Below are 21965 nucleotides of genomic sequence, written 5' to 3'. Positions count from 1 at the left end.
CCCGAGACTATTAACCCGCTGAGTCAATTAAGAGAAATGCCCTTTCTCACAGAGGAGACAGACAAACCCCATCTGCCCAGTACCTGCACTAGGCGTTCCCTGGCTACGCTGCCTGCGACGGGCATGCAGGAATGAACAGTCCAGCTGGAGCTCAGAAAAGGATGCCAAGAGCCGCTGGTTGTAATGCATTAAGTCATTAAGCCCTTGTCACATTTAGCAACCAGCCCCAAGAATATTCTGAGCTTTTATTTCCCTCTTTGAAAGAAATGCCGTCCTGCCTACAAGAATGCAGCAGAGGGAGAGCATGTGCCTTGCGCTTTCAGCTGCGTGTGCTGAGGAATCCTTTGGGAAGGGAAACAAAAAGAGAGAGACCAGCAGAGGTCATCCTGCTCCCAACCTGGACCCGCAGCTGACTCCTGCAAGGGAGGGGCAGGGCAGAGAGCGTGGCCGGGCACCCACATGTGACAGCCTGTGCCAATCACATCGAGAGGGGCAACGTGGGCCAGACCAGAGAATTCATGGCCAAGAAAGCTGAAGAGGAGGGCCCGAGAAACTGCCTGAATTAGCCCCTGGTGGATTGGCATTTCTGGATCCTGGGCTCAACCTGGGAGACCTTCCCAGGAATCCCAGGAAGTTCCCTTCTGACTTGAGCATCTGATGGTGCTCGGTCCCCCATCCTTCAGAATCAATTCTCCGGGAGCCGCCCACTTTACAGGCGGCTCTAATGCCTCACTCCACCTCCTTGGCGCTCCAAGGCTTGCATGGAAGTCGTTTGCAGAGGGGAGGAGTGGCCCTTTTCCCCGGGACGAGCACGGGGACCATGTTACAGGCGCCCAGAGCACGTGTTGATGGGAGCGGAATGCAGTCTTTACGGCAGTTTCTATAGGTAATGGGACAATAACCACCAAATTTAAGACTTCATAAAAATTTTCATTCTCACTGTGAGGGAACCAAGGAACTGAGATAGAAATCTTCTTTCTTTTTTTCCCCTGATTGGGGGTGGGGGGGTGGGGTGGGGGAAGAGCCCTGGCAGAGCCTGGTAATGTGTCTGAGTGACTATAAAGCAGGAATGATGACTTAGGCCAGCTGCACAGAGGCCAAGCTGAGGATTTCCTTAAGCCAAGTCTCCACGTCCTTGGAAAACAGCGCAGAGGACGCTGAGACCCTTGCGGCCCCGCTGGGGTGAACGAACATGAAAGGGAGAGGTCAGAGGAACCGGAGCCCAGCTGAATTCGAGGGTTAAGAGGCTCTGCGAATCTGCGTGCCCTGCTCACGGGAGGCTTCCCAGGTGGCCTTAGTCGGAAACACAGGAGACCTGGGTTTGATCCTGGCTCGGGAAGACTCCCCTGGAGGAGGAAATGGCCACCCACTCCAGTATTCTTGCCTGGAGAATCCCAGGGGCAGAGGAGCCTGGCGGGCTACAGTCCGTGGGGTCACAGCGAGTCGGGCACGACTGAGCGGCTACGCACACCTTGAACTGGAGCCACACCACTACTGAAGGTGGCTTCAGGCGCAAGTGCAAATAGCAGAAGGGGCATTTCCGTGTTTAACTGCAGTCACGATCCCTAGGTCTCTCTGAAGTTCTTTCAGTAAATTCTACTCATAACACTTAGTTGCCGTGGTCGTGGGATGTATTTATTTTTACAACTTATTGGATGAAGTGCTTCTTGGTGTGAATCATCGTTTGTACCTTGACTACTTTTCTATTTTCTAAATCCATCATTTTATTTTTTTTAAATATTCATTTATATGTTTTTATTATTTATTTGGCTGCATTGGGTCTTAGTTGCCACATGCAGGGATCTTTCATTGCAGCACACAGGCTCTTTGCTGCTACAGCCCAGAGTCGGCTCTCTAGCTGTGGCAAGCAGGCTTAGTTGCCCGGGACATGTGGGCAATTCCCCGACCAGGGATCAAAACCCACATCCCCTGCATTGGAAGGGGGATTCTTAACTGCCGGACCACCAGGGAAGTCCCTCAAATCCATCATTTTAAAAGGCAGCTCCAACTAAGGGGAAGGGAAGAATGGGTTGAGGACTCCTCGTAAGCATCCCCTCTCCCCGGTGATATATGACATGAGGTGCTGGATTCTCAGCTCTGACAACGAGGATGCGAGACACCCTCCCCTCAGGTCCAGGCGAGTATGGACAGCACCCAGTCACCAAAGACTCCATGGGCTCAAAGCCATCCCAAGCCTCCGCTGTCCCCAGAGCTCCAACTCATCCCTGCTCCTTTCTTCAACCTTCAAGAAACTCTTGAATGTGATTTTCCCACAAAGAATGACCTCAGATTTTGCCTTCTTTTACGAACACCGAGATCAGGCCCTGGGACACACACACACAATGCACACTTGCTTGCACTTTTCTTCTTCAATTCCAAAGGCAAGGTCGACCTTCTCCTGACCTCTATGTGTTAAACATCCTGATTCATCAAGTGAAACCTTAGTATAAAAATGAAAACTGGTTCTCAAAGCTGCCACTCTTTGTCAGCTGAAGGAGAGTATAAAACCAAAGAATTGCCTCTGGATATTCACAGGAATTTCAGCGCTTCCGCGAGTTATGCAGTTAGAAAATAAATTCAAAGTTGTTTCCTTCGGTTAAACACACTTGAGAGAAATGCTGTGTACATAGGTTAAGATCCTCACTGCTAGGAAAACACATGGCTGTTGACAAAGAGAGATTATGTTACCTTCAACTTGCTAAATTACTGTACAATGCACAATGATCTAATTTTAATTAATAAAGGAGCACCATAGTTCTACACAAAACACAGTTGCTATTCAAAATTAAATTTTAAAAGTTTACTGAATGTCTTTAGAGATTATCACAAAGTACTAACAGATGATATAATACTGACAAATCTTAAAGTGAGGTGACAATACACAATGAAGTGTACTGAATTCAATGATAACTATGCCACATTTTTGACATGTTAAAAAAATGATCAGAGAACAGGAAATCTCTGCTCCCTGGAATATTCAAATCTAAAGAATTAAGGATAACATTAGTAAGGACATTTGACTGATTATTAGCCCTTACTTTTATTAAAAAATTCATGTGAAACTAATACTTAATCATTTTTCATATGGTTACAAAGACCAATTACAGAAGCTTAACTATTTTTCTCCATCCTAAAGGAAATCAACCCTGAATATTCGCTGGAAGGACTGATGCTGAAGTGGAAGCTCCAATACCAAAGCCTCCTTATGCAAAAAGCCAACTCATTGGAAAAGACCCTGATGCTGGGAAAAACTGAAGGTGAAAAGAGAATGGAGTGGCAGAGGATGAGATGGTTAGGTAGCATCAGCAACTCAATGGGCATGAATTTGAGCAAACTCTGGGAGATAACAGAGGAGAGGGGAGCCTGGCGTGCTGCAGTCTGCAGTCCGTGGGTCGCAAAGAGTCAGACACTACAGAGTGGCTGAACAACGACAACTACTGCTTGTCTCAACTCTTTGGGAACTACTGAAACAAAAGACATCTCACGCAGCCACCATTGTAGCTCCAGTATTAAAAGCCTGCAACAAACATATTCCATTTGGTTTCCTGAAGCACCTAGATAAATCAGCCACAGATGAAAATCCGATAATATCTGTCCAGCATTGTCTTGAGTTACAGTGTTCCCTCCAGGGTGTGGAAGTTCAAAGGCAGCAGACTCACACACACGCTTTCCCATGGAAGAGATTACTGAATTTTCATTCCAATATCTACAGTATGCTCAGAGACGACAAAGCAAAATCCTTCTGGAACACAAGGACAAAAATGTTGCCATTCCCAGTTTTGTGTGTTTAGTCTTTGTTTTTTTTTCTGAGAATATGAATCTTGAGGCATGCAACTATTGTCTGTTGCTCAAACGCTAACAGATAAACAGCTCCATCATCCTATCCTTGACAGGATAGGACACACTGACTTAATTCTGCACAAATCTCAGAGGAAGCAGTATTACCTAGAATCTAGCACAAGAGAGAAGGAAAAAGGAAAAAAAAACACTGCTTCATGTGATGAGTCTAATGCTTTATTGACTCATCTTTAAAACGTGGGCCTCAATAAGGCATCAAAGTTCTTCAGAACTACTTATGCTATGTATCAGAGGTCAGAAAACTATAGCCTGTGGACCAGATCTGGCCCACTTCCTGCTTTTATAAATAAAGTTTTATTGGAACTCAGTCATGTCTATTTGTCTACCTATTATCTGCATCTACCTTTCTGCTTCACCAGCAGAGATGAGTTTTTACAACACAGATTGAATGACCCCCAAAGTCAAAACTATGTATCATGTAACTCTAAGAAAAACTCTACCCCTCTCTGCTCTAAACTATTCTTTCCCTTAACAATTAGGTAATAAAGTCACTTGCCTGCTAAGGGAAACCCCAAATGTGATAATCATCCATAGTCTCAACATGTACAAGAACAAATGATGTTCTGCTTTCCTGGAGAGAAGGGGACAGTACTTCCAAGTCTACATAACGTTTATTGGTTATTCAGGTACAAGTCGAAAACAAATACTAATATCTATATTTTGTCTCACTGGAAGTTGTTCCCTGATATTTCTGGAGAAGATTCCTGATCACCCACAACTTCTTGATTGTGGTTTTCATGTAAGATTCCAGACCTAGCCAGTCACCTGTGTTCACCCCTCTGTGCGTCCCCCTCAACCAACACGGTGCTGAAAACCGTGACCTATGTTCATGGAGCCTCTAGGAAGCTTAGAGTTCTAATTCATGAAAGCGCTAGAACTATGAGCCAATGGGCACACAGTGAGTTAACTCAACGAAGATGAGAGAATGAGAGCGGTGGTGTTTTCTCTCTTCCCAGGAAGGCCCAGAATGCAGTAACAGTTAATGAAGGAAAGATGTCACCCGAAACTGACTACCCTTTACGGAGAACAGAACCTGATTACGCCAAGACCTGTCATTCATCCAGAGTAAATTAGAATATATTTAAATGAAACATTAATAAGCCAATTCACCTATTTATATTAGGGAGAGGAGAGTGTTGGTTATCTTAAAAACAGGAATAAACTCAACTGGTCAAGGCCGGTGAAGCGTTAAGAACACCTTGCTCTACTGTGCTAAGTCGCCTCAGTCGAGTCCGACTCTGCGTGAACCCCCGGACTGCAGGCCGCCAGGCTCCTCTGTCCGTGGGACTCTCCAGGCAAGAATACCGGAGCGGACTGCCACTTCCTCCTCCAGGGGATCTTCCTGACCCAGGGATCGAAACCACGTCCCTGGCATCCCCTGCAATGCAGGCGGATTCTTCACCGCTGAGCCATTGGGAAAGCCCCTAAGATCCCTTTAGTGCATGCCAATTTACTCTAACTCTGAAAAGTGGTGTAGGCAAAAAGAAAAATCTTCCAAGGTGCTACACAAGTAGCCCTTCAATTTACATTTCACTTGCTAGTGCTTCGTAACACTGTGGAAAGGATGAGATAAGAGAAAACATGGAGAGCACCCAGCAAAACACAGGGTCCTCTGGGAGACAAGTCTGCCTATTTTTTTAGCTCTGGTTTCTACTGAGTTCATGTCATCTTTTACTCTGGTAAAGACAGGGTCAAGGGGGATTTTAGCGAACCGAGAACACTCATGTTTTGCTCTGACAACCCAAATCTGCCCACTATCCTACTCTGGGAACAGGTACAGACACCCACCACAAGCAATTTCAGACATTTCCAGGGTATATACGTGCATTCATATGTGTACATAAACAAGAATGTATGGTAGATGATACTTGAGACAAAAGGTGGAGTCCTGCAAAGTCACATATTAAGAAATTTTTGACAACCTGAATCCAAGTGCATAAGAGACAGTGGTTATTTGAAGGCAGGCTTCATCAAAATGAGCCTTTGATAAAGTGAAAGCTATCAGTTTACCTGTTGCCAAGACACCCTTTCATATAAGGAGTTTGTTTAAAGTGGGCTACACCCACGGTTGAATAACCCTTTTAAAATATTGATTCTGTTCTGTATTCAAAGGTGGAGATTATGCATGCTTGTCAAGAAATAAAGAGTAAAGAAATCTATGGGAGATCTTTGCATTTTACATGGTATACAGACATTACACTGTGCTTTACTGGAGCTTATTTAAATTTCATGGCAAACATCAGCCACGTTCCAACACTTACCATATGTATGCATCACACCTTAAGCTGATTTCAGTACAGCGATGTTTTTAAAATGTCCTTTGAGGACTAACAAAGTATCCTTGGCCATCAGAAAAGCCAAGAATTCAACAAAGAATTCTAAACATGCCTAATGTACAAAAGGAACACATTCTCTGTAAATCCACACACTCTGGGCCATGGGTATCTGTCTCAGTCCACTTCTTCGACCAGGAGGAGATGGTGACCACACTGTGAAGTGGTTTTAATCTGCTTATTTTTTTATGAGAGATTGTCTAAAATATCAAATCAAATTCACACAATTCGCCCACAACCGCAGAGCCCAAACACAGAATTCCCAGGGCCGAGACCCAAAGTTTGACATCAGAACCCTCATTCCTAGTCCACAGTGGAGCTGGGAGCAGAGAAACCTCCAGAAGTGAAAATGCTAATTAACACCCAGGGACCAAAAAGGAAAGAGCCAATAGCTGATGAACCTGAAGGTGAAGATGTCGACTCTACTATTTTCATGGTGTGAATGAATCACAACGCTTATTTTAAGGGACTCAGAAGTATCATCAGCATTTTCATGTGACAGTATTTACTCCACTGGAGAGAGGAGGCAGAAGATACCATTAAAACAAATTTCTTCATTTTCATGTTCGGATTCAGTAAACAAAATAAATCATCAATGAATTTCATCTTCCACTAGAAATTTAGGGCACAATGCTCATAGCCCAGGACAGCCTCATGAAGGGATAATTTTACATTTGCTCCCGCTGATCAAATGGAGCAAGGTGAGCCACATTGAGATAGGGAGAGATCTGGAGCATATGCGATGGGCCAGGAGGGGACAAATCACAACTGATGAGGACACGCTGAACTGAGGCCAAGAGAGAGCATTTGCGGTCTCAGCTATCAGTGTCGAGAAGCCTCACCCGCTGCTGAAACGCCAAGCCTCAGTGAACATTTCCAACATTTAACAAACTCCGAGACGTTAGATGTTGGGGGGAGTGGGTCCATGATGGGAACACACGTAAAAATGAGTTCAGATTTCCTTAAAACTTGACACTGATGAAGAGATCTCTCTACTAATGCTCTTCCATCTTTTTGGTGAAACTTTGGTGAATTTCCAAATTCACGTCTCAGTTTTATTTTTTTAAAAACAAGCTGATTTTCAAGTTGTTTCCTTTAAGCCTCTAAAACAGCCAATGAACACCAATAAGAAAGAGCTTTGTACAATTTGCCTCCCTGCCTTTCCAGGTGGTTGAGTGGTAAAGAATCTGCCTGTCAAGCAGGAGACATGGGTTCAATCCCCGGGTCAGCAATATCCCCTGAAGAAGGAAACAGCAACCCACTCCTATGTTCTTACCTGTGAAATCCCATGGACAGGGGAGCCTGGTGGGCTACAGTCCATGGGGTCGCAAAAGAGTCAGACAACTGAGTGACAGCAACAGCAGCAGCTGGAAGGAAATGCATGTTCTGGCAAATTCACAGTCACCAGTGGGATGGAAGGGGGAAGGGATATCTAGAGATTTGGGCAGGGACATGTACACACTGCTATATTTTAAGTGGGTAACCAACAAGGACCTACTGTATGGCACAGGGAACTCTGCTCTATGTTACACGGCAGCCTGGATGGGAGGGGACTTCGGGGGAGAACGGATACATGTATGTACATGCGTGGCTGAGTCCCTTTGCCGTCCACCTGAAACCAGCACAACCTTGTCAAGCAGCTGTGTTGTTTAGCCGCTAAGTCCCATCTGACTCTTCTTCATCCCATGGACCGCAGCCCTCGCGCCCCCTCTGTCTATGGGATTTTCCAGGCAAGAATACTGGAGTAGGTTGCCATTTCCTTCTCCAAAGAATCTTCCAGACCCACAGATCAAACCCACATCTCCTGCATTGGCAGGTGGACTCTTTACTACTAAACCACTTGGGGAGCCTAATAATCAGCTATACTCCAATATAAAAGAAAAAGTTTAAAAAAAAGAAGAAATGCGTGAGCTAGGATATGAAGACCCCTCCCCTCTTTTAAACTCAGAGGCCTGGGGGCAGGAAGAGTACCCACCAGGGAGCCGTGGTCAGTGGTGCAGGGACTGCTCTCAGCCTTAATCCTCTGCACAGCATCCTCACCATACACTCTTTAACCTACCACACTGGGTTCTGTATCAGTATTCAAAAAAAAAAAAAAAAAATTAGAAAAAAGAGAACCCTAAACAGCCTGTATAAGTAAAATGTCTTTCTTCTGTTTAAATCCTGCAGGAAGTTTAATTTGTATAAGAAATACGTCCAGGTTATGTTTTCAGGTATTGCTTTAACATTAGTTAAAGGTGCACTAGTATTAACAGATGTGAACCTTAGAGGCCTTAGAAAGGCTTCCAAGGCCAGCGCATGTCTAGAGTCTTACCGCCGCTCCAGAATGTGCCAAAAGCCAAATTAGGCAAATTGGAAACGGGGAGCTCTGCAATCCCACAGCGCAGTGGAATTAAAGTAATGGCCTATTTAATTCTCCAAGGATTCGGCAAAATGAAACAGAGAAACGTTGGTGAAAAACACGGGACTGAAAGTCTGTGTGTGACCTTAGAGGTCACCCAACAGAAGCAGACAGGCTTTTAAAAATTCTTCCTCTTACCACTTGGGAGTTTGGCATGAAGGAACAAAATGCTTGCTTTCCCATGGATGGCAACTGGCTACCACATCACCCGTGATCCACCTTACTAAGCAAATAGATCCGGAAGATCATCATAATGCAGCGTCAGGACGCTTAGCCTTGGAAGAGTCTGAGATGGTCTTTAGTGATATATACAGAACATGCATGCTGTGATGGATCCTTCTAATAACCGGTATCCAACAAGGAAAGCATGGGTTAAGATCATTGAAGTTACATTTGACAAGCATAATGTACCATCCAAATTTGAGATGGTTATGATGTATTGCTGTTTCAGAGACTGTTTTTACTCCAAAGTATAACTGATATGGTGATCAGATGAGTTTAGAAGTAAAGGGGAAATGATGCCTGGTCAAAAGCACGCCTCAGTCAGCCTACACAAGTGATGTGCTGTATGACAGCGTGCCATTAGCAGGTGACATTTCTGTTCAGAATGTTCCATGATGGAGCCAAGCTGATCCCATGAGAGCCTGGAAGGCTACAGCCTGCTCGGCTACAGCCTGCTCTGGACATGGATAGCTGGGGTGGCCGGGAATGGATTCCTCTGGTCAAGGCTGCTCCTCAAGGAGGACTATGATGTCTGACCAGTGCATTGTACAAACAAGATAACACTCAATGTGACCCCACATGCTAGTACTAAGTCCCTTTAGTCATGTCTGATTGTTTGCAATCCTAAGAACTGTAGCCCCTCCAGGCTCCTCTGTCCATGGGATTCTCCAGGCAAGAATACTGGAGTGGGTTGCTATTTCCTCCTCCAGGGGATCTTCTCGACCCAGGGATTGAACCTGTGTCTCTTAAGTCTCCTGCATTGGCGGGTGGGTTCTTTATCATCAGCACCACCTGGGAAGCCCCTGAGCAAAGCTCAAATTGATTTCAAAAGAATAAATCTGAGTGGGGCAGGGTAGCGCGGTGGCAGCAGGCAGTACTGGATTTGAATCTAGACTCTGTCACTTCCTAGCTGTGTGACCTTGGAGAAATGACCTGTCTGTTCTTCCTCTGGGAGAAGACTGAAAGAGGATCTGTCTCCTGGCTGTCTTCTGAGGATAACAGGGGACGCTGTGCAGCGCGTCAGGCGTGTGGCCTTATGCAGGCACGTGACTAAGGAGACCCACCTTTGCTGTCACACAGGGCTTTGTGGAAGGAAAAGAGTGACAGAGAATTCTGTGTTCTCCTTGCCCCCCTCCTTCCTCCATCTCTGTGAATCCTCAGGTGGGCACAGAAGGCAAACAAGGCAATACCTGCACTGGATACCCCAGGGGAGGTGCTCCCGGGGGCACTGACCACAGGCCTCATGCCCGCCGGGCAGACGGCTCAAGGAAGGGTCCCGCCCAGTCTTAACACCAGTGAAGTGGATTAGCAGAGTAGACACTGAGGCGGGAAAGCCATTTTTATCCCTTCTTGACCTAATTCTGGTCAGAGGTATCATTCCTCGGCCTGGGCATATTACCTGGTTTATGAGGGGTTGCCTTCAGCGGCTCAAAGAGCAGCCAGCATTACCAGCAAGGATTAAGAAAAGCCCTTTAGCTTCTTCCTCATCCGGAAGGGATCTGCTCCCAGCAGATTAGATGTGGATAATGAGAAATCCCCACAGACCCCATCACCTAGACCACCCAATGAAGGTCAGCCACATGAGGTCCAGGGTATTTATTTCTCAGCACAGCCACCTAAAGGAGAGGGGGTAGTGATAGAACTGAGGGAGGAGAAAGCCTCTGGGTTTGCAGAGCTTGCACATAAGGGGTCTTGAGTGGGGCGAGGGGAGTCAGAAGCCCGTGCCCACCCTTCACCTCTTCTCACTGGCGTGGTGTGTTCAAGAAAACCTCCAACCACTTTTGTTCTCTTTTCAAATAAAACCATTCCATTTCCTACAGATAAATGAGATACACAATGATGCAAGAATTGCAACTCATCTGCCTGATGTTCAGTTTCTCGGAACCAAATTGTGATCCAGGCCAATACTCCATCCCCAGCTGCTCATGGTGGAAGGAGAGGGAACCAGGAGTGGGGAGAGCCCCGGGACATGGACCAGGACTCGAGAAACACAGCTCTGATTCCCACCAGAAGGAAATGCAGCTTTCCTACCAGGACACGGGAAGAGTCACGCGCAGGGGCGTTCACACAGAGGGGTACACTTATGATCAGGAGGTCAGTCCTGAAAGCGGGCGGTAAATGCTTGAGCAGAATACGAAAGGGGATTCATTCAGAGGGCTTCTCACTAGTCTCCGAGGCTAAAGACGAGGTCCAGCTGCAGCCCCTTTGAGCACTAGGTCTCGTTCTTGAAAGAGAAAAGAAAAACGCCCTGATGTGACTGATCTCTTCACTACAGGCTTAGGTCAAGCTGAGTTACCTCCCCTCTGTGGGAGCTGAGCACAGCTGAACTGTACCCACATCTTCAGAACTGAAGGATAGAACCTGCCATCACAGACTCAGGCTCACCCAGTAGGCACAGTACACCACCAAAGGACCAGATAGGGAAGCCATCTCCAACGTGAACTCTGCTGCGGATGCATCTGAAAGCCAAGCAGACGTCCAGGAGAATGCTAGAAAAACACGCTCCCAAAGAAGGATGCTCCAACATGAGTCTAATCAGAGCCTTACCTACAGCACCTGACTTTTCTCTTGGCTTGAGTTGTGGAGAGAAGGAGGCTTCAGAAGATACAAGTTAATTTCACTGACAGGCTGGTTCAATGAAAGGGACAGATCACTGGGGAACTTGTGTGCACATACTGGAATGACATGGGGATAATGCCCAGACAGAAAGGAGGCATTCTTGATGAATTTTTCCATAAGTACACAACCATGCGACCACCTGGGTCAAGATGTACAGAAGGCAGTGTGGCTCTGTGTGATTAGTGTGCTCAAAGATAACCATCCTTCTGACATCTACCACCACTGGGAAATTTTTCACCTCTTGGACCTAGTTTCAGTGGAATCATGAGACACTGTTCTGCCTGGCTTCGGCTGCACAAGGTTTGTGAAGGTCATTCATGCTGCATGCATAAGCAGTAAAGCCTTTTTCCTGCTGTATAGTATTCCACTGTCTGAATAAAGCCCCCAAATTTTAAGCATTTGGGTTATTTCCAGTTCAGAATTCAGATGGACAAAACTAAGGAACATCCTTTTATGTCTTTGACTGCTATATTCCTAGCTTTTTTTAACACAGAAATGGCGATCTCAGAATTTACTAAACTAGAGCTGAAAAGCCAGCATTTCTCTGTATAGCACCTACACACATCTAAGAAGGAAGCAAAAGAAAAGAGATGCAAATATTTTCTTATCATCTGTCTTGTACTTTCTAATAGTTTTATTCTTAGGTGCTTCTGCTTTCAGAAAATCCCACATTAAATGTTTAGCTATTTGGGGGACTTCCTTGGTGGTCCAGTGGCTAAAACTCTGGTGTTCCCACTAGAGGGGCTTCGGGTTTGATCCCTGATCAAGGAACTAATCTGTGCAGCACAGCCAAAAAAATGTAGTGATTTTCCCCTTTGCCAGGGGAAGGGTTAATTCCTTGACCAGGGATCGAACCCATGTCCCCTGCAATGGAAGCATGGATTCTCAACCACTAGATTGCCAGGGAAGTCCCCAGATAATTTTAATAGACTCAGAAAAACAACTATGTCTACTTCAGTCATGAACAACTAAAAGCAGTCTTGGTGATACAAAAAACCTCAATTACATCCTCTGTTCACATTAAGTGGGTTTTCTCACCTGCCAGTTACAGCTTTCCATTTTCTTCCTAGAATTCCGCATCATGTGGATCTCAACACCACTGCCCCCAGAGCTGCGTTCTGGCCAGCTCATGCTGCCACCTGTAGCTCTGTTCTGTCCTGCATTTAAGCATTTATGCATTTGTCTTTATCTGTTTTTGCTCAAGGTCCCTAAAACTTCAGTTTTCCATTACCAACAGCACAATTTCAGGATTTCCTGGCAGCTTTATTTACAGTGACATGTGTAAGAGATGGAAGACAGATTTCTGTTTTCTGAGTTAGCAATAAAGCAAAATTTACAGAAAGTTGCCCAAAATCCTTGGAGAGATTACTGCATCCACAGTGGCTACAGCCCACCCCCAGAGGATTATGTTGAAGGCATCCATGGCGACGCTCCCTCCCACCTGGCATTAAATGTCCCTAAGTCCCACACATCCTCAGTATCAGTTCCCTTCTAGAAAGAACAGCGGGCTACAGGTTCCCTGCCGCGCACACATCACCTGGCAAATCTCTCCAGCCAGCACGACCAGCACACTACCAGCCAGAGAAGTAAACAAGCTGAAAATTAGACTGGAGGACTCTAGGTTAAGAGAGGATAATAAAGAGCCCGGTGACAGAGTTTGGATCCACAGGTTCAGGATTCCCTTCTCGGGCATATCTGGATGCCAAGAATTATACAGTTGTGTGCTAATGTAGGAGGGAAAAGCAGGATGTTTTCCGTGTGTGCGGTATCTATCTGCATCACTCGAAGCATCCAGGTATAGACGAGGCATTACCTATAAAGGGGTTTCTAAAGAACGGTCACTACATAAAGCACCGACCTAGGCTCAATTCAACTCAGCGAGCCAGGACCCAGCAGAGCCTGAATCGCAGCACAGAGCTGGTGCTCAGGAAGGAACAGGCAGCAGTGTGAGCAGACCAGCTGAGACTGAAGGGCTGAGTGAGTGAAGAGACGTCACCGATTGTCCTCCCAATTCTCCCCCCACCCCGCCCCCCAGCCTGGCACTGCCCTCCCGTTTACCATTTCTCTGACCTTTCTTGAGAAACATCAAATCTAATGAACGTGGCTACTTTCAGGTATGCTCAAAGAGACTGAACTTTAAGCCCCCGGCCTGAGAAAATTTAGGGAGCCGGGTGGTCCGCGGCTAGCTGGCTGCCTAATCCCAGGCCTGGGCACCAGGTCCCACAGGGATCCGCGAGGCCCCTGGGCCAGCGGCTCTGAGCTCCGAAGACCTCCTCGTTGGTGGATCTGGGGGGAACGGGGTAGCTCCTTTTGCTTCCCCAAGTGAGCTCAACTCTGGCCTGAAACAAACGCAGCAAGTGCCCTGGCCTGGCAGGTGGGCGGTGAGCGCCACTTGGGGGGCGGGGGGAGGGTGGCGGTCTTCGTGCGGAGGCGCCGGTTCCTGAATGTCAGCGGGCAGCAGACGCCGCGGGCGGACTGCCTTTGGTACTCGAGCCAGTTACAACCAGCCTGCCGGGCAGTCCCCGCTTAGAGGGGCTGACCCCAGGTTGGACCCAAGGCAGGCAGCAAATCCGCAGATGAAGGGGACAGCCGCCTAAGCCCTCCACGCGCTCCTGATTTCAAAACCGCGCTCGGATCGGTCGGCCGCCACCGCTGGCAGCCTGGGCGCGGGGTCCCCAGCGACCCCCTCCCTGGAAAAACCGCTGGGTCCCCGCCCTCCAGCTGCTGCTCGGAGGCGGCTCCAGCTCCAGGGCAGGCTCAACAAGTTCCCGGGCAGCGCAGCGCCGCCTGCAGCCCAGAAACCCCGAGGACGCGCCGCGGTGGAGCCCCGCGAGCGGGCGGCGGCCGCCGGCGGCTCCTTCCACCTCCTCCTCGGCTGGGGCTCGGGCGTCGGCGGGCGGGGGGGCCCCTGCACTCCCGCCCGCTCGGCTCCCTCCGGGGCCCCCCCGCCCCACGCCCGCGGCCCCGGCCCGGCCCCGCGCCGCCCCCGCCCCCGCCCCGCGGGGCCCGGGGCTCCGCCCGCCTCGCTGCCAGGCGGGCGTACAGGCGGCAGGCGAGCGGCTCCGGCGCCCCGTCCTCCGGCCGCCCGGCTCGGCGGAGTGGCTGGGACCCGGGGGGCGGCGGCGGCGGCGGCGGCGGCGGCAAGGACTTCCCTCCCGCTCCCTCCGCCTCTCCGCCCCCGCCTCCCGGCCCCGGCGCCCAGATCTCGCCGAAGACGATCGCAGTCAATGAGGACATCGGAGGAGCACGGCGCCGGGTGGCTGTGGCTGGCTCCGCCGCGCCGCGAGCGAGCAAGCGCGCGGGCGTCCCCGGAGCCGGCCGAGCCGCTGCCTCGCCGCGCGCGTCGCTGAGCCGGGCCGGAGGGACGTGAGCTGCGGCGCGGGGGGCCGGCCGGGCCGGGCCGGCGGCGGCGGTGGTGGAGGGGGGGTGCGGGCGGCGGGCCAAGCCCCCGAAGCCGAGCCTTCCTCCGCGCGAGCCCGGCGAGCCTCGCCGCGGATGCCCTGCCCGGAGTGCTCCGTGCCGCACCAGGCTTGCCGGGGTCCGCGGCGAGACATGCCCGAGCCAGGCGTTGCACCGACCTCGACTTATCTGTAAGCCGCCGAAGGTAAGCAGAGCCCCGCGCGCCCTGCTCCTGCGCCCCGGCGCCCGCTGTGCTTGGCCGCGGCCAGAGCACCGCCCGGACGGGCGCCGACCCCGGGGTTCTCGCCCCGCGCCCCCGACTGGGCTGCGCGGAGGACTCGGCAGGCTGCCGGGGGCCGGGGCCGCCGGGAGCCGACCGGGCGGCGGGCGGGGGCGAGGGGCGAGGTTACGCAACTGCCTCTGGCCCGGGCCGGGTGGCCGAGGGGCGTCCGGCAACTTTGGCGACGGCCGGCGAGGAGCGGGTCCGTGTGTCTGCGATGTCGGTTCTAGACAAACGCCACAGCCTCCTATAGCACCCAACAGCCCGCGCCAGGCAGAACCGGAGGTGGTGGAGGGGGGCGGGGGGCGCTGGGGGCGGCCCTGGCCCGCGCCGATCTCGAGGTTTTGAAGTCTTTCCCAAACTAAAGCGAGCTGGCAAGTACGGCTGATTAACTTTGGGGGGATGAGTCCGGGCGGAGGGGCTCTGCACCGGCTGCGGAGGAGAGGCGTGAGCACCGCGAAGGCACGATGCCCACGTGAAATGCCCGTCTCCTCCCGAGGCGCCCGGGCTCGCCCAGAGTTGGCACCTTCCAGGGGCTGCGGGCCGGGGTCGGCGCCCGCGGGGCTTCCGGGGGTGCAGCATCCCCGAGTCAGACCCAGGACGGGCATGAGAAACCAACCCAGGCTGCAGACTGAGCGAGCGGGCCAGCCGACTGGAGAGCCAGGGCAGGAGGGAGGAGGGAGCCCGCGGGCCGGCCCGCGGCCCGGGGCAGCGCCGGGAGCCCCAAGTCAAGAACGAGAGTCTGCGTCTTGCTGGTTCATGCTCAGGGTTCCCAGCTGGCATCTCCACTGCCAGGATAAAGAGCCTGTTCCTGTGACCTCAGCACAAGGCATGCCACAGGGGGATGGAGCTCGCAGTAAGGGGATGCCAGGAGTGGGGGTGCCTCTGGAGTACACCGGGGCTAGAAGCAGGGCGTTTGGCTCATGTACAGAGAAGGGCCCTGACCCCTCTCCCGCTGCCGGTCAGTGCAGGACGGCTGGACCCTGAACCAGAATCAGCAGTGAAGCAGTTTTAATTTGACCTTGTCTGCTTAGGCGCTTAAATTCTGCGGAGGCATCCCAGGGTGAACTGGCCAAGATGGGGATGGAACTTTGGGCCAGACCTGCCTTGCCTGGGAACGCAGGAGGTATTTTCACAAGACTACAGCTCAGAGGAGGAGGGTCCAGCCAGCACACCGGGAGGTTTTCCTTGGATAAGCACTAACAAGGGGGTGGGGTAGGGGTGGTGGTCCCTTTCCATCTGCCAGAGAGAGGGGGGATGTCAAGGTTACCCGACTGAGGACTTGATTGAAGACTACCACCCACATCACCTGACCCGGGCCATTCTCAATGAGGAGTACACGTATGAAATCACTTTAACCTCATTAAGCTTATGCTACAGACCCAGCAGAAAGTATAACCATCATTTCACTTTGCGGAGGCGGAAAGTGCTGGGGTTTTACTATTCACATTTTGTGCTATTTATTACATTCATGTTCCTGTTGAATGTGTCTTTTCAAAGAAAAGTTCATATTTATCTTTGCCTTTTTTTTTTTTTTTTGCTTTAGCGAACGTGTTGTTAGCTCAAAGGAAAAATGGAAGTCCTGCCATTTGCATGCCTCACCAGATATTAATAATTCACTATCCATGTTTACTACTTACATTAGATGGCACTGCTACTCATGATGGTTTTATTACAGGCGCATTTGCAGAAAAAAAAAATGTCTAGCACAGCCATCACTAATTGCATGATTTTGCATAAATTATGTTAGCTACAGAGAGTTTGAGCTTTACTTCACTAAATTCATCATTTCCTCAAAGATAAGGTGATCCCGTTTAATTTCTTTAAAGCCCTCCTTAAAGATAGGTGCCCTTGAAAAGCAGAGGTTACCTTTCGATTTACTGGAGTTTATTAGTGTGATTAAGACATTAGCTTTTACTTAAATCAGTCCCATTGTCCTACTGAGACACAGCCACTGCTGGCCACACAGGTTAGTCAGGCCTCAGCTGGAAAGTTGGCACTTTTACTCTGGACTTTGGGGGCTTCTCTGTTCTGCCACAGTTGTTTTCCCCATGTGCAGGGTAGGGATTTTCTGTTTTTTATTTCTCCCTCTGTAGAGGGGAAAAAAAAGAAAAACTTTGTAAGTAAATAAGTTAATTAATCGAAGACGTGTGTATGAAAGGCATCAGAGTACCAGGAAGATTCCTGCACAATGAAATAAGCAGTCAGAAAATAAAAATGATTCTCAGACTGTAGAGCTGAACCCAGCAGAGCAGTTGGACAGATGTGTTCGCTTAGCTCCACATTTGTATTCTCTTGTCTGTTCTCACCCATGGCTGTCTCATTTAGAGCTACAACTACTGAACTCTCTTGTATGAGAAGCAGATTACTTATGTGGGGACAGGCTGCTTCTCGGGAAATAATAATAAAGAAATCACAGCTACACTGCAAAGCGGCAGTGCTGTAGCCCAGCATCAGTGTAGGTAGGCAGGGACCGGGTCGTCTGGAACTGTGAATTGTGAAGCCCTGGACGAGCCCACCAGGTACCTGAGTAGGTGCACTGCGAGGCTGCTGCTTAAGCAATCAGGCGCTCAGGAAACCACACCAGTTGTGCCTATTTAAGGCAAACCACAGTCATTTGGGGACTGTGGTCATGATGGTGACTCCCCCAGACAAAACTGGCACGGTTATGTTAAACAGTTCCTTCCTCAACAATTCCCTGACAAATTCCTCCAAGCCCTTCATTCCCCCACCACCAAAATGAGCTGACATAATTTATGAAGCAGTTTCTTTTTAGTCTCCTCACATATTTGATTTTAATATTTCATAACATGACTTCAATATTTTAAAGCAAAATTTAGTATGATTGCTATGACATGACAACACTTTTATTACCAGGGAATTTGCATACAAACATTTGGATAAGTCTTTATCTAATATTTGGGCTGACCTATAACATAAATGTCATAAAGATGTTACACATTTTTATCAGTGTATTTTTAAAGTATATTTTTCTTATATATTAAGGACATAACACAGAGATATGGTGCCACGTTGTGGGGATCCTGCTGGGATTCATATAAAGACGCTACTTAGATGTCAATTCATATTAAACAGTAAGCCATACAAATTACAGGTTTGAACCTTTGGACTACATATGATAATGTGTCTGTTTCAGGTTCAGGGGCCCTGAAGTGCCTCCAACCACCCAAGCATCTTACCTGTCAGGTTTACAAAAAACATACCTAGGGAGACATTTCTGGATTCCAAATTCAATTCTTGATATAAACTCTCTCAGACACCCCCTCTACCATAAGCCACTGTAATATTCAGTATGGGTCTGAGTCATACATACTATAGACATCATTCACACCACAATGAATGAATGAGTTGAGGGACTTTGAGTTAGCTAAAGATGTTATCAAGTGACAAACCAATAATGTAAATAAAAACAAAAACACTCTAGCCTGATAGCTCTGTGTCTTTCTACTGGACGCATATTCTCAGCTCTAACTGGGAGAGAAAGAAAATGAACTTGACTACAGAAAAGCAGATAATAGGGACAAGGACTTTTGTTTTTAAATTATAAAGCTTTCGGCCAACACTATGTTTCTAAGGGATTTGTGAAGAATAGTCTTCAAATTCATCATTTGCAGATATTGCTTCTGTAGAGTACTGAACTGATTATTCCAAGTACTGTACATTCACAGACAAGCTCTCTGTGCCGTGTTATCTTGCTGTTAGGAATTGACACCAAAGACGAGCAGAGGGAGGTTCACGTCTACACACTGACCCTTCACCTGAGTTATGCTATTATGGCCATGGCTCAGGTAGAGAAGAAACTTCTTGAAAAATCACGATAGTATGGCAAAAAGCTGGTCAGAGTTTACATTGCAGTTACTATGGAAAATTCCAATTCAATCCTTAATAATCTAGCCTTAGGCATAAAATGAAATGCAGTAAACTATAGCATATGAGAGACATAAGAAAGAGGTTTTGTGAAGCCAGAAATACTACGGGCAGGCAGTCCTGCAAATTTGATACTCGCCTCATCAAGACTGCAGAGAGAAAACGCAGGAAGGGGAAGCTGATGGTCTGAGAGCTTCGTTTCGGCTGCTCCATTAAGAAACTGCCAAGGAGGTATAGCATTATCTACTATCAACAGAAATGAAACTGATCAATCTTTGTTTGTGTTTCCAGGTCATCATTCCACTGGTGATGTGGGTCCCTCCATACTGGTTGTTCCCTGGGAAGTATCCTATGTTTGTCAACTGTCCAATTCTTTATCTTTTTCGTGTGTATTAAAACTTTAGTAGTCAGACTCAGAACACCCCGTATTATCTGCATTTTGTTCCCTGGAAGCTGCTTGCTTTTGTAGTAAGCGATTTTAGCATCCTTGGAAAGGTAATGGAACTATAAAACCTGGGCTCCGGTAATGGGCAAGCACTGGGAAGTAGATTGATATGCAGATGGCTTGGTCCAGAAAGGAAGGCTGGTCTGTGGAAATGTACCCAGTCTTAGCGGCAGTGGCCATAGCAGGGTGTGAGATATTGCAAGATGAGTGAGCGGTTCTCAAGGCCAGGAGGGCGAGAGGAGGTGGGAGACAGGATCAGGAGAGGAGCAGCCGTGTGCTTCGGGGGTTCCCAGGCAGACAGGGTGATGACCTCACTGAGAAAAGGGGATAAGATGCACATACAAATCCTGCAGCTATGCATGGCTGCTGGGTGCTCAGAGCGAGAGGCCTGTGTGGGAAGGTAAGAGGTGACACTGGGCACAGGGTGGAGGTCAGACAGTGAAGAGCAGTTTAAAGCCAGTTTTACGGAGGAACCAGCAGGGCAGAAAGGTCCTGTGTTTGTTGGTGATAGGTAACCGCTGAATGTTTTGAACAATTGCACACATTTCTAGAAGTCGAAGCCTTGACAGCTAGAGACCACCAGAGAAGAGGAGTCAGAGATCAGTTGAGAGGGTGTGACAGGTGCTACTAACTGGTAGCAAAAGTGACTGGTGACCATGGAGATCTATACAAGGGGACATTTGAGAGAGAGACATCCCGGGTGGTGAGTCTGTAACATGGCAACATGGAGAAGGGACTAAAGATGCTACTAACCCAGGCGGACACGGGGCTTGGGAATCAAGAGAAGCAGAGAAGCCAGGGAACCAGCAGGTCTGGAGGAAAAAGATAGGATTACTATCAGAAATCGGAATGTGAGTTTCCAAACTGGAAACATTATTTTAAAAGATAAGTTCTTCATCATTTCTTGCTTCTTAGAACTTCCATGAGAAATACTCTGAAAGAGGAAAAAAACTAGACCAAAGGATTCACACCACAAAGAAATTCTTAAAGGACTAAGAATAGTCCTATGAAATAACAGGTGCTTAATGAATATTTAATGAAGCTATTAACAATAAACCTAGTCAGTGATTTTGCTAGAAATTCACAGACTCCAGATTGGACAATAATTTTTTTTTTCCTTCCATTTCAAGTTGTACTTGTTTTGAAGTAGGAATTAAAAGGAAGAATCATGAGATGTTGCTAACAACGAAGACAACTTATAGAGATGCACAAATCTTCAAATCTGGGCCACATGGTGATTAAGGAAGAAAAAAGTATCAAAGGTTTGGAGTTTTCCTTCCCCAAACTCAACCTTATATAGAGCTTCCTTTGGTGAAAATTCACATGGGTAGAAGTTGAGTTTTTAAAGAAAGACTGTAAGTTTAATGACCTAGTAATAGATTAAGAGTAAAAGAAACAAGGGAGGCAAAGTAAGCCTCAATCCAATAGATTAAATGCTCTTTTATCCCAAATGGTGACAGTTTTTGGCTGAAAGGAATTTTCACCTTACCAAAATACAAGTCTGTTCAGAACAGTCCAGAGTCTGTTCAAGACAACTAGAAAACATCTATCTCTTAGCCTTGACCCCACCTCTCAATTTTGTATCATGACATATCAATTTCATTGGTTTTTGTGCCAGACCCACCAATGTATCTCTTCTTTTTTCAAGCAATACCAGAGTGGTTCATAAAGATGTGGCTTTTTGCTTTTCTCTTTTTTCCATGTTGAAATCACATGGCACAAACAACTAGACAACTAGTTTCCCATTAATCATGCACTTACAACTCACATACCTTGGAGAAGTGCGGCAGGGAGTCACTCTCCAGAAAAGTCCATACACATACAAGTGTAGAGAGTCTGAACATCTAACAATGCTAGGGACTTCCCTGGCAGTCCAGTGGCTAAGACTCTGAGCTCCAAAACGGAGGGCCTGGGTTTAGTCCCCGGTCAGGGCACCAGATCCCGCACAGCACAACTAAGGATCACACATGCTGCAACTAAGACCAGCCGCAGCCAAGTACATGGGTATTTTTTAATGAAAACATTTACTAAAATATTTTAATAAAAATGCTAAGAAAGATAAGTTTCTCACTTTTAAACCATATTTTTCATCTGATTTCTCACGGCATTGAAAAATCCCATGATAACGGCTTTTCTCAAATATTTATTGTCTGTTTGTTTTAAAAGTAGTTGTTAGTTCAGAGGGCTTCACAGAAGGACTTTCCCTCCTGGTTTAATTTTTGTTGTTGTTGTTGTTGTTATTTCTAGTCATCTCCATGTACATTATTCACTCTCTAAGTATGTCTCTGCTTTATTTATTGTTTCTATCAGATTTACTAGTGGGGCAAAAATCCCTAGGGTTAGGCTAAAAGATGGAACTGATCACAGGGTTGTAGAAACTGACCCTCTGAACACACCAGCTGGTCTTCTTGGGCAGGGCAAGCCAAGGGAGGCATCCTTTCTCCAGGAGGCGAGGTCAGCCCCTGAGGGAGGGGTAGAGGATGGACTGGAATCTAAGGCCCCTGGCTCTCATTTCATTCC

At 48.0% G+C, this 21965-nt stretch overlaps 2 protein-coding genes across 5 annotated transcripts in view; one reads left to right on the top strand and one right to left on the bottom strand.

The window, feature by feature from the left end:
- The window catches only part of DOCK1 (dedicator of cytokinesis 1), a 544913-nt gene that overhangs the window by 251511 nt on the left and 271437 nt on the right, over window positions 1–21965 (bottom strand). The window lies entirely within an intron of this gene.
- Window positions 14914–21965, top strand: part of INSYN2A (inhibitory synaptic factor 2A) — a 60926-nt gene continuing 53874 nt past the window's right edge. Inside the window, exons 1-2 of one of the 3 annotated variants that reach the window (XM_061162906.1) lie at window positions 19251–20463; window positions 20576–20707. In XM_061162906.1, coding sequence (XP_061018889.1) covers window positions 20650–20707 — 58 coding nt within the window. In that variant the 5' untranslated portion in view covers window positions 19251–20463; window positions 20576–20649. Of the gene's footprint in view, window positions 15038–19250; window positions 20708–21965 lie in introns of those variants that run through there. The other 2 variants (XM_061162907.1, XM_061162905.1) reach the window with 2 other exon arrangements.

The sequence above is a fragment of the Dama dama genome, chromosome 15 (assembly GCF_033118175.1).
Source record: "Dama dama isolate Ldn47 chromosome 15, ASM3311817v1, whole genome shotgun sequence".
Lineage (NCBI taxonomy): Eukaryota > Metazoa > Chordata > Mammalia > Artiodactyla > Cervidae > Dama > Dama dama.
The sequence above is the reverse complement of the archived record's forward strand: the minus strand, read 5'-3'. Positions and strand labels throughout refer to the sequence as shown.